The 13294-nt window shown below is 56.7% G+C and overlaps 1 protein-coding gene across 1 annotated transcript in view; it reads left to right on the forward strand.

The window, feature by feature from the left end:
• Positions 1 to 13294, forward strand: part of LOC140475896 (G patch domain-containing protein 2-like) — a 43491-nt gene that overhangs the window by 22341 nt on the left and 7856 nt on the right. The window contains 3 exon segments of the mRNA XM_072567824.1: positions 4026 to 4101; positions 5420 to 5505; positions 10107 to 10192. Coding sequence (XP_072423925.1) covers positions 4026 to 4101; positions 5420 to 5505; positions 10107 to 10192 — 248 coding nt within the window.

Here is a 13294-nt window from a genome sequence, read left to right on the forward strand (position 1 = left end):
GTTAGTCTGCACAGGTCTGTGTGTGTGTTAGTCTGCACAGGTCTGTGTGTGTGTTAGTCTGCACAGGTCTGTGTGTGTGTGTGTTAGTCTGCACAGGTCTGTGTGTGTGTGTGTTAGTCTGCACAGGTCTGTGTGTGTGTGTGTTAGTCTGCACAGGTCTGTCTGTGTGTGTGTGTTAGTCTGCACAGGTCTGTGTGTGTGTGTGTGTGTTAGTCTGCACAGGTCTGTGTGTGTGTGTTAGTCTGCACAGGTCTGTGTGTGTGTGTTAGTCTGCACAGGTCTGTCTGTGTGTGTGTGTTAGTCTGCACAGGTCTGTGTGTGTGTTAGTCTGCACAGGTCTGTGTGTGTGTTAGTCTGCACAGGTCTGTGTGTGTGTGTGTGTTAGTCTGCACAGGTCTGTGTGTGTGTGTGTGTTAGTCTGCACAGGTCTGTGTGTGTGTGTTAGTCTGCACAGGTCTGTGTGTGTGTGTGTGTGTTAGTCTGCACAGGTCTGTCTGTGTGTGTGTGTTAGTCTGCACAGGTCTGTCTGTGTGTTAGTCTGCACAGGTCTGTGTGTGTGTTAGTCTGCACAGGTCTGTGTGTGTGTTAGTCTGCACAGGTCTGTGTGTGTGTTAGTCTGCACAGGTCTGTGTGTGTGTTAGTCTGCACAGGTCTGTGTGTGTGTGTGTGTTAGTCTGCACAGGTCTGTGTGTGTGTGTGTGTGTTAGTCTGCACAGGTCTGTCTGTGTGTGTGTGTTAGTCTGCACAGGTGTGTGTGTGTTAGTCTGCACAGGTCTGTCTGTGTGTGTGTGTTAGTCTGCACAGGTCTGTGTGTGTGTGTGTTAGTCTGCACAGGTCTGTGTGTGTGTGTGTTAGTCTGCACAGGTCTGTCTGTGTGTGTGTGTTAGTCTGCACAGGTCTGCCTGTGTGTGTGTGTGTTAATCTGCACAGGTCTGTCTGTGTGTGTGTTAGTCTGCACAGGTCTGTGTGTGTGTGTGTGTGTTAGTCTGCACAGGTCTGTCTGTGTGTGTGTGTTAGTCTGCACAGGTCTGTGTGTGTGTGTGTTAGTCTGCACAGGTCTGTCTGTGTGTGTGTGTTAGTCTGCACAGGTCTGTCTGTGTGTGTGTGTTAGTCTGCACAGGTCTGTCTGTGTGTGTGTGTTAGTCTGCACAGGTCTGTGTGTGTGTGTTAGTCTGCACAGGTCTGTGTGTGTGTGTTAGTCTGCACAGGTCTGTGTGTGTGTGTTAGTCTGCACAGGTCTGTCTGTGTGTGTGTGTTAGTCTGCACAGGTCTGTGTGTGTGTTAGTCTGCACAGGTCTGTGTGTGTGTTAGTCTGCACAGGTCTGTCTGTGTGTTAGTCTGCACAGGTCTGTCTGTGTGTGTGTGTGTTAGTCTGCACAGGTCTGTGTGTGTGTGTGTGTTAGTCTGCACAGGTCTGTGTGTGTGTGTGTGTGTTAGTCTGCACAGGTGTGTGTGTGTTAGTCTGCACAGGTCTGTGTGTGTGTGTGTGTTAGTCTGCACAGGTCTGTGTGTGTGTGTGTTAGTCTGCACAGGTCTGTCTGTGTGTGTGTGTTAGTCTGCACAGGTCTGCCTGTGTGTGTGTGTGTTAATCTGCACAGGTCTGTCTGTGTGTGTGTTAGTCTGCACAGGTCTGTGTGTGTGTGTGTGTGTTAGTCTGCACAGGTCTGTCTGTGTGTGTGTGTTAGTCTGCACAGGTCTGTGTGTGTGTGTGTTAGTCTGCACAGGTCTGTCTGTGTGTGTGTGTTAGTCTGCACAGGTCTGTCTGTGTGTGTGTGTCGGTCTGCACAGGTCTGTCTGTGTGTGTGTGTCGGTCTGCACAGGTCTGTGTGTGTGTGTCGGTCTGCACAGGTCCGCGCGCGTGTGTGTGTCGGTCTGCACAGGTCCGTGTATGTGTCAGTCTGCACAGGTCCGCGTGTGTGTGTCGGTCTGCACAGGTCCGTGCGCGTGTGTGTGTCGGTCTGCACAGGTCCGCGCGCGTGTGTGTGTCGGTCTGCACAGGTCCGCGCGCGTGTGTGTGTCGGTCTGCACAGGTCCGTGTATGTGTCAGTCTGCACAGGTCCGCGTGTGTGTGTCGGTCTGCACAGGTCCGTGCGCGTGTGTGTGTCGGTCTGCACAGGTCCGCGCGCGTGTGTGTGTCGGTCTGCACAGGTCCGCGCGCGTGTGTGTGTCGGTCTGCACAGGTCCGCGTGCGCGTGTGTGTGTCGGTCTGCACAGGTCCGCGTGCGCGTGTGTGTGTCGGTCTGCACAGGTCCGCGTGCGCGTGTGTGTGTCGGTCTGCACAGGTCCGCGTGCGCGTGTGTGTGTCGGTCTGCACAGGTCCGCGCGCGTGTGTGTCGGTCTGCACAGGTCCGCGCGCGCGTGTGTGTGTCGGTCTGCACAGGTACGCGCGCGCGTGTGTCGGTCTGCACAGGTCCGCGCGCGTGTGTGTTAGTCTGCACACGTCCGCGCACGCGTGTGTGTTAGTCTGCACACGTCCGCGCGCGCGCGTATGTGTCGGTCTGCACAGGTCCGCGCGCGTTTGTGTTAGTCTGCACACGTCCGCGCGCGTGTGTGTTAGTCTACGCACGTCCGCGCGCGCGTGTGTGTGGGTCTGCACAGGTCCGCGCGCGCGTGTGTGTGGGTCTGCACAGGTCCGCGCGCGTGTGTGTGTCGGTCTGCACAGGTCCGCGCGCGTGTGTGTGTCGGTCTGCACAAGTCCGCGCGCGTGTGTGTGTCGGTCTGCACAGGTCCGCGTGCGTGTGTGTCGGTCTGCACAGGTCCGCGCGCGCGTGTCAGTCTGCACACGTCCGCGCACGCGTGTGTGTTAGTCTGCACACATCTGCGCGCGTGTGTGTGTGGGTCTGCACAGGTCCGCGTGCGCGTGTGTGTGTCGGTCTGCACAGGTCCGCGTGCGCGTGTGTGTGTCGGTCTGCACAGGTCCGCGTGCGCGTGTGTGTGTCGGTCTGCACAGGTCCGCGCGCGCGTGTGTGTCGGTCTGCACAGGTCCGCGCGCGTGTGTGTTAGTCTGCAAACGTCCGCGCGCGCGTGTGTCGGTCTGCACAGGTCCGCGCGCGTGTGTGTCAGTCTGCACACGTCCGCGCGCGTGTGTGTGTGGGTCTGCACAGGTCCGCGTGCGCGTGTGTGTGTGGGTCTGCACAGGTCCGCGTGCGCCTGTGTGTGTCGGTCTGCACAGGTCCGCGCGCGCGTGTGTGTCGGTCTGCACAGGTCCGCGCGCGCGTGTGTGTCGGTCTGCACAGGTCCGCGCGCGCGTGTGTGTCGGTCTGCACAGGTCCGCGCGCGCGTGTGTGTCGGTCTGCACAGGTCCGCGCGCGCGCGCGTGTGTGTCGGTCTGCACACGTCCGCGCACACGTGTATGTTAGTCTGCACAGGTTCGCGTGTGTGTGTCGGTCTGCACAGGTCCGCGCGCGCGTGTGTGTGTCGGTCTGCACAGGTCCGCGTGCGCGTGTGTGTCGGTCTGCACAGGTCCGCGTGCGCGTGTGTGTCGGTCTGCACAGGTCCACGCGTGTGTGTCGGTCTGCACAGGTCCGCGCGCGCGCGTGTGTGTTAGTCTGCACACGTCCGCGCACGCGTGTGTGTTAGTCTGCACAGGTCCACGCACGTGTGTGTGTCGGTCTGCACAGGTCCGCGCACATGTGTGTGTCGGTCTGCACGGGTCCGCGTGTGTGTCGGTCTGCACGGGTCCGCATGTGTGTGTGTGTTAGTCTGCACAGGTCTGCGCGCGTGTGTGTGTGTCGGTCTGCACAGGTCCGTGTGTGTATCGGTCTGCACAGGTCCGTGTGTGTGTGTGTGTGTGTGTGATTGTGTGTCGGTGTGCACAGGGTTCCGTGTGTGTGATTGTGTGTCGGTGTGCACAGGGTTCCGTGTGTGTCGGTGTGCACAGGGTTCCGTGTGTGTGATTGTGTGTCGGTGTGCACAGGGTTCCGTGTGTGTGATTGTGTGTCGGTGTGCACAGGGTTCTGTGTGTGTCTGTGAGAGACTGTCTGCACTGATCGCTGTGTGTTTAGCCCATTGTTTCCTTGTTGTAGATTACGGAGAACCTTCTGTGTGAGGGGTCAGTACCGAGAGTGGAGTGTGCTGAACCACCTTCAACCCTTACGGGGGGTAAGTGAACACTCGCCAATCACCCTGCTTCCCCCACACTGGGTTTTTTCTGGGAGGGTTGACTGTCTGGTTGCATTCTAAGCTGTTGTCAGTTTGAACAAGAAATATTCAAGTCATCGAGATGTACAGCACAGAAACAGACCCTTCGGCCCATCCCGTCCATGCTGACCCAGATATCCCAACCCAATCTAGTCCCACCTGCCAGCACCCAGCCCATATCCCTCCAAACCCTTCCTATTCATATACCCATCCAAATGCCTCTTAAATGTTGCAATTGTACCAGCTTCCACCACTTCTTCTGGCAGCTCATTCCACACACGTACCACCCTCTGCGTGAAAAAGTTGCCCCTTAGGCCTCTTTTATATCCTTCCCCTCTCACCCTAAACCTATGCCCTCTAGTTCTGGACTCCCCGACCCCAGGGAAAAGACTTTGTCTATTTATCCTACCTATGCCCCTCATAATTTTATAAACCTCTGTAAGATCACCCCTCAGCCTCCGACGCTCCAGGGAAAACAGCCCCAACCTGTTCAGCCTCTCCCTGTAGCTCAGATCCTCCAAACCTGCCAACATCCTTGTAAATCTTTTCTGAACCCTTTCAAGTTTCACAACATCCTTCCGATAGGAAGGAGACCAGAATTGCACACAATATTCCAACAGTGGCCTAACCAATGTCCTGTACAGCCGCAACATGACCTCCCAACTCCTGTACTCAATACTCTGAGCTATAAAGCCGGTTTATCCGACTGTTCCTCAGCCAATGACCCAGTTGTTCCAGGGTCTGGTGCAGCGATGCTGCTCTGAGCCAGCCCCAGTGCAGATGAGCTGGATACAGCCACTGTGTCCCCATACCAAGCCCAGCAGATACTGGTTTCTGTCTTTGGAGCCAATCACATTGTTTGATCATTTCCCGCTGGGTGAGGTCACCCCCTTGTTGCCGTGGTGACTGAGTATTCCAATGGAATGCTGAGGGTGGTCATGTTGATCTCACCTCCATGTCATAAAAGGGGAGGAGCTGGACCCCAGGCCAGCCGCTGGCTGGGGGGGGTGGGGGGGGGGGGGAGAATGTGTGGCCGCGCTGTCAGTGAGTCCCAGCAGCAGCTGGATGCTCACGGGCTGGGGGGGGGGAGCGGGCGGGGGGGAGCGGGCGGGGGGGAACGAACATGTCTCATCGCGGTGTGCCTCTGCTCCCAGAGGCGGAGGGGATTTCCTGCCCCCCCCCCCCCCCCCCCATCGCCGTCCTGAGTGAGTGTTCGGGTGAGTGACCCTTCCATCTGGCTTTCCTGGTGTTGCTGCATCACCATCTCATTGTTTTGCAGTTTAACCCTTTGGTGCCTCTGTATCCACTCGACGTTCTGACTGATGGATCTCACCGGAGATGCTCCTCACTTCAGAACAAATCCAGGTGAGTGTCACCACACAGTCACACCAGCTGGAACAGACTCTCTCTGACTGTAACCCAGGGTCACACCAGCTGGAACAGACTCTCTCTGACTGTAACCCAGGGTCACACCAGCTGGAACAGACTCTCTCTGACTGTAACCCAGGGTCACACCAGCTGGAACAGACTCTCTCTGACTGTAACCCGGGGTCACACCAGCTGGAACAGACTCTCTCTGACTGTAACCCAGGGTCACACCAGCTGGAACAGACTCTCTCTGACTGTAACCCAGGGTCACACCAGCTGGAACAGACTCTCTCTGACTGTAACCCGGGGTCACACCAGCTGGAACAGACTCTCTCTGACTGTAACCCAGGGTCACACCAGCTGGAACAGACTCTCACTGACTGTAACCCAGGGTCACACCAGCTGGAACAGGCTCTCTCTGACTGTAACCCAGGGTCACACCAGCTGGAACAGACTCTCACTGACTGTAACCCAGGGTCACACCAGCTGGAACAGGCTCTCTCTGACTGTAACCCAGGGTCACACCAGCTGGAACAGACTCTCTCTGACTGTAACCCGGGGTCACACCAGCTGGAACAGACTCTCTCTGACTGTAACCCGGGGTCACACCAGCTGGAACAGACTCTCTCTGACTGTAACCCGGGGTCACACCAGCTGGTACAGACTCTCTCTGACTGTAACCCGGGGTCACACCAGCTGGAACAGACTCTCTCTGACTGTAACCCGGGGTCACACCAGCTGGAACAGACTCTCTCTGACTGTAACCCGGGGTCACACCAGCTGGAACAGACTCTCTCTGACTGTAACCCAGGGTCACAGTAGCTGGAACAGACTCTCTCTGACTGTAACCCAGGGTCACACCAGCTGGAACAGACTCTCTCTGACTGTAACCCAGGGTCACACCAGCTGGAACAGACTCTCTCTGACTGTAACCCAGGGTCACACCAGCTGGAACAGACTCTCTCTGACTGTAACCCGGGGTCACAGTAGCTGGAACAGACTCTCTCTGACTGTAACCCAGGGTCACACCAGCTGGAACAGACTCTCTCTGACTGTAACCCGGGGTCACACCAGCTGGAACAGACTCTCTCTGTAACCCGGGGTCACACCAGCTGGAACAGACTCTCTCTGACTGTAACCCAGGGTCACTGTAGCTGGAACAGACTCTCTCTGACTGTAACCCAGGGTCACACCAGCTGGAACAGACTCTCTCTGACTGTAACCCAGGGTCACACCAGCTGGAACAGACTCTCTCTGACTGTAACCCAGGGTCACACCAGCTGGAACAGACTCTCTCTGACTGTAACCCGGGGTCACACCAGCTGGAACAGACTCTCTCTGACTGTAACCCGGGGTCACACCAGCTGGAACAGACTCTCTCTGACTGTAACCCGGGGTCACACCAGCTGGAACAGACTCTCTCTGACTGTAACCCAGGGTCACAGTAGCTGGAACAGACTCTCTCTGACTGTAACCCAGGGTCACACCAGCTGGAACAGACTCTCTCTGACTGTAACCCAGGGTCACACCAGCTGGAACAGACTCTCTCTGACTGTAACCCAGGGTCACACCAGCTGGAACAGACTCTCTCTGACTGTAACCCGGGGTCACAGTAGCTGGAACAGACTCTCTCTGACTGTAACCCAGGGTCACACCAGCTGGAACAGACTCTCTCTGACTGTAACCCGGGGTCACACCAGCTGGAACAGACTCTCTCTGACTGTAACCCGGGGTCACACCAGCTGGAACAGACTCTCTCTGACTGTAACCCAGGGTCACAGTAGCTGGAACAGACTCTCTCTGACTGTAACCCAGGGTCACACCAGCTGGAACAGACTCTCTCTGACTGTAACCCAGGGTCACACCAGCTGGAACAGACTCTCTCTGACTGTAACCCAGGGTCACAGTAGCTGGAACAGACTCTCTCTGACTGTAACCCGGGGTCACAGTAGCTGGAACAGACTCTCTCTGACTGTAACCCAGGGTCACACCAGCTGGAACAGACTCTCTCTGACTGTAACCCGGGGTCACACCAGCTGGAACAGACTCTCTCTGACTGTAACCCGGGGTCACACCAGCTGGAACAGACTCTCTCTGACTGTAACCCAGGGTCACAGTAGCTGGAACAGACTCTCTCTGACTGTAACCCAGGGTCACACCAGCTGGAACAGACTCTCTCTGACTGTAACCCAGGGTCACACCAGCTGGAACAGACTCTCTCTGACTGTAACCCAGGGTCACACCAGCTGGAACAGACTCTCTCTGACTGTAACCCAGGGTCACACCAGCTGGAACAGACTCTCTCTGACTGTAACCCGGGGTCACACCAGCTGGAACAGACTCTCTCTGACTGTAACCCGGGGTCACACCAGCTGGAACAGACTCTCTCTGACTGTAACCCAGGGTCACAGTAGCTGGAACAGACTCTCTCTGACTGTAACCCAGGGTCACACCAGCTGGAACAGACTCTCTCTGACTGTAACCCAGGGTCACACCAGCTGGAACAGACTCTCTCTGACTGTAACCCAGGGTCACACCAGCTGGAACAGACTCTCTCTGACTGTAACCCGGGGTCACAGTAGCTGGAACAGACTCTCTCTGACTGTAACCCAGGGTCACACCAGCTGGAACAGACTCTCTCTGACTGTAACCCGGGGTCACACCAGCTGGAACAGACTCTCTCTGACTGTAACCCGGGGTCACACCAGCTGGAACAGACTCTCTCTGACTGTAACCCGGGGTCACAGTAGCTGGAACAGACTCTCTCTGACTGTAACCCAGGGTCACACCAGCTGGAACAGACTCTCTCTGACTGTAACCCAGGGTCACACCAGCTGGAACAGACTCTCTCTGCCTGTAACCCGGGGTCACACCAGCTGGAACAGACTCTCTCTGACTGTAACCCGGGGTCACACCAGCTGGAACAGACTCTCTCTGACTGTAACCCGGGGTCACACCAGCTGGAACAGACTCTCTCTGACTGTAACCCAGGGTCACAGTAGCTGGAACAGACTCTCTCTGACTGTAACCCAGGGTCACAGTAGCTGGAACAGACTCTCTCTGACTGTAACCCAGGGTCACAGTAGCTGGAACAGACTCTCTCTGACTGTAACCCAGGGTCACACCAGCTGGAACAGACTCTCTCTGACTGTAACCCAGGGTCACACCAGCTGGAACAGACTCTCTCTGACTGTAACCCAGGGTCACACCAGCTGGAACAGACTCTCTCTGACTGTAACCCAGGGTCACACCAGCTGGAACAGACTCTCTCTGACTGTAACCCAGGGTCACACCAGCTGGAACAGACTCTCTCTGACTGTAACCCGGGGTCACACCAGCTGGAACAGACTCTCTCTGACTGTAACCCGGGGTCACACCAGCTGGAACAGACTCTCTCTGACTGTAACCCGGGGTCACACCAGCTGGTACAGACTCTCTCTGACTGTAACCCGGGGTCACACCAGCTGGAACAGACTCTCTCTGACTGTAACCCGGGGTCACACCAGCTGGAACAGACTCTCTCTGACTGTAACCCGGGGTCACACCAGCTGGAACAGACTCTCTCTGACTGTAACCCAGGGTCACAGTAGCTGGAACAGACTCTCTCTGACTGTAACCCAGGGTCACACCAGCTGGAACAGACTCTCTCTGACTGTAACCCAGGGTCACACCAGCTGGAACAGACTCTCTCTGACTGTAACCCAGGGTCACACCAGCTGGAACAGACTCTCTCTGACTGTAACCCAGGGTCACAGTAGCTGGAACAGACTCTCTCTGACTGTAACCCAGGGTCACACCAGCTGGAACAGACTCTCTCTGACTGTAACCCAGGGTCACACCAGCTGGAACAGACTCTCTCTGACTGTAACCCAGGGTCACACCAGCTGGAACAGACTCTCTCTGACTGTAACCCAGGGTCACAGTAGCTGGAACAGACTCTCTCTGACTGTAACCCAGGGTCACACCAGCTGGAACAGACTCTCTCTGACTGTAACCCAGGGTCACACCAGCTGGAACAGACTCTCTCTGACTGTAACCCAGGGTCACACCAGCTGGAATAGACTCTCTCTGACTGTAACCCAGGGTCACACCAGCTGGACCAGACTCTCTCTGACTGTAACCCAGGGTCACACCAGCTGGAACAGACTCTCTCTGACTGTAACCCAGGGTCACACCAGCTGGAACAGACTCTCTCTGACTGTAACCCAGGGTCACACCAGCTGGAACAGACTCTCTCTGACTGTAACCCAGGGTCACACCAGCTGGAACAGACTCTCTCTGACTGTAACCCAGGAAAGGGCCAGTGCCCGGGCCCGGAATTCCTGCTCCTGATCACTGTCCAGTGCTCCCAGTGATAGAGAGGGAGGGGGGAAATCAGCCAGGGTTTGTGTTGGGATCAGTGTGTGGGTGATCTCTGGGTTGGTGCAGGTGCTGGATCTTCAGAGGGAGCTGGACATTTTACAAGGTTTTGTTGGGGTTGATGGTCCCCCGAGTCCCGTACTGGGTGGTGTTGAGGAGTTGCTGCATGATGCTGGGCTGTTACAGTGTGGTGTCTGTGGCCCCAGTTAATTGAGACTGCCTGCTGTGCTCCTCTGCAGACAGACCAGTGTCCACCTGGGCTCGCTATGCACCGGGGATGTGAAGAGAAGGAGGAAAACCGCCACAGTGGCCAGTCCTCCCACAGGTACGAACACCGTCCTCCAATCACCCCGAACACAACCGAGGGGCTTCCTGCTCCCAGTTAGCACTGCAGCTCCATCCATACACACTACCACAGGGAAGGGAGAGGGGGGCAGTGGGATTACTGTGGGGACAGAGAGAGGGGGGCAGTGGGATTACTGTGGGGACAGAGAGAGGGGGGCAGTGGGATTACTGTGGGGACAGGGAGAGAGGGGCAGTGGGATTACTGTGGGGACAGAGAGAGGGGGGCAGTGGGATTACTGTGGGGACAGGGAGAGGGGGGCAGTGGGATTACTGTGGGGACAGAGAGAGGGGGCGGTGGGATTACTGTGGGGATTGATACAGGGAGAGGGGGGACAGTGGGATTACTGTGGGGATAGATACAGGGAGAGGGGGGCAGTGGGATTACTGTGGGGATAGATACAGGGAGAGGGGGGGCAGTGGGATTACTGTGGGGATAGATACAGGGAGAGGGGGGCAGTGGGATTACTGTGGGGATAGATACAGGGAGAGGGGGGCAGTGGGATTACTGTGGGGGTAGATACAGGGAGAGTGGGGCAGTGGGATTACTGTGGGGATAGATACAGGGAGAGTGGGGCAGTGGGTTTACTGCGGGGATTGATACAGGGAGAGTGGGGCAGTGGGATTACTGCGGGGATTGAGACTGGGAGAGGGGGGGCAGTGGGATTAATGTGGGGATTATTACATGGAGAGGGGGGCAGGGTGATTACTGTGGGGGTAGATACAGGGAGAGGGGGGCAGTGGGATTACTGTGGGGGTAGATACAGGGAGAGGGGGGACAGTGGGATTACTGTGGGGATTATTACATGGAGAGGGGGGCAGGGTGATTACTGTGGGGGTAGATACAGGGAGAGGGGGGCAGTGGGATTACTGTGGGGGTAGATACAGGGAGAGTGGGGCAGTGGGATTACTGTGGCGGTAGATACAAGGAGAGGGGGGCAGTGGGATTACTGTGAGGACAGGGAGAGGAGGGCAGTGGGATTACTGTGGGGGTAGATACAGGGAGAGGGGGGCAGTGGGATTACTGTGGCGGTAGATACAGGGAGAGGGGGGCAGTGGGATTACTGTGGGGGTAGATACAGGGAGAAGGGGGCAGTGGGATTACTGTTAGGACAGGGAGAGGGGGGCAGTGGGATTACTGTGGGTATTGATACAGGGAGAGGGGGGCAGTGGGATTACTGTGGGGATTGATACAGGGAGAGGGGGGCAGTGGGATTACTGTGGGGATTGATACAGGGAGAGGGGGGCAGTGGGATTACTGTGGGGGTAGATACAGGGAGAGGGGGGCAGTGGGATTACCGTGGGGATTGATACAGGGAGAGGGGGGGCAGTGGGATTAATGTGGGGATTGATACAGGGAGAGTGGAGCAGTGGGATTACTGTGGGGATTGATACAGGGAGAGGGGGGCAGTGGGATTACTGCGGGGATTGATACAGGGAGAGGGGGGCAGTGGGATTACTGTGGGGGTAGATACAGCGAGAGGGGGGCAGTGGGATTACTGTGGGGATTGATACAGGGAGAGGGGGGCAGTGGGATTAATGTGGGGATAGAGACAGGGAGAGTGGGGCAGTGGGATTACTGTGGGGATTGATACATGGAGAGGAGGGCAGTGGGATTACTGCGGGGATTGATACAGGGAGAGGGGGGCAGTGGGATTACTGTGGGGGTAGATACAGGGAGAGGGGGGCAGTGGGATTACTGCGGGGATTGATACAGGGAGAGGGGGGCAGTGGGATTACTGTGGGGGTAGATACAGGGAGAGGGGGGCAGTGGGATTACCATGGGGATTGATACAGGGAGAGGGGGGCAGTGGGATTACTGTGGGGATAGAGACAGGGAGAGTGGGGCAGTGGGATTACTGTGGGGATTGATACATGGAGAGCGGGGCAGTGGGATTACTGCGGGGATTGATACAGGGAGAGGGGGGCAGTGGGATTACTGTGGGGGTAGATACAGGGAGAGAGGGGCAGTGGGATTACTGTGGGGATTGATACAGGGAGGGGGGGCAGTGGGATTACTGTGGGGGTAGATACAGGGAGAGGGGGGCAGTGGGATTACTGTGGGGATTGATACAGGGAGAGGGGGGCAGTGGGAATACAGTGGGGATTGATACAGGGAGAGGGGGGCAGTGGGAATACAGTGGGGATTGATACAGGGAGAGTGGGGCAGTGGGATTACTGTGGGGGTAGATACAGGGAGAGTGTGGCAGCGGGATCAATGTGGGGATTGATACGGGGGAGTGGGACAGTGGGATTACTGTGGGGATTGATACAGGGAGAGGGGGGCAGTGGGATTACTGTGGGGTTTGATACAGGGAGAGGGGGGCAGTTGGAATACAGTGGGGATTGATACAAGGAGAGGGGGGCAGTGGGAATACAGTGGGGATTGATACAGGGAGAGGGGGGCAGTGGGATTACTGTGGGGGTAGATACAGGGAGAGTGTGGCAGCGGGATCAATGTGGGGATTGATACAGGGAGAGGGGGGCAGTGGGATTACTGTGGGGAGATACAGGGAGAGTGGGGCAGTGGGATTATTGTGGGGGTAGATACAGGGAGAGGGGGCCAGTGGGATTACTGTGGGGGTAGATACAGGGAGAGGGGGGCAGTGGGATTACTGTGGGGATTGATACAGGGAGAGTGGGGCAGTGGGATTACTGTGGGGATAGATACAGGGAGATGGGGGCAGTGGGATTACTGTGGGGGTAGATACAGGGAGAGTGGGGCAGTGGGAATAATGTGGGGAGATACAGGGAGAGGGGGGCAGTGGGATTAATGTGGGGATTGATACAGGGAGAGGGGGGCAGTGGGATTACTGTGGGGACAGGCAGAGGGGGGACAGTGGGATTACTGTGGGGACAGGGAGATGGGGGCAGTGGGATTACTGTGGGGACAGGGAGAGGGGTGACAGTGGGATTACTGTGGGGACAGGGAGAGGGGGGCAGTGGGATTACTGTGGGGATTGAAATAGGGAGAGGGGGGCAGTGGGATTACTGTGGGGATTTATACAGGGAGAGGGGGGCAGTGGGATTACTGTGGGGATTGATACAGGGAGAGGGGGGCAGTGGGATTACTGTGGGGATTGAT

Source organism: Chiloscyllium punctatum, chromosome 4 (assembly GCF_047496795.1).
Source record: "Chiloscyllium punctatum isolate Juve2018m chromosome 4, sChiPun1.3, whole genome shotgun sequence".
NCBI lineage: Eukaryota > Metazoa > Chordata > Chondrichthyes > Orectolobiformes > Hemiscylliidae > Chiloscyllium > Chiloscyllium punctatum.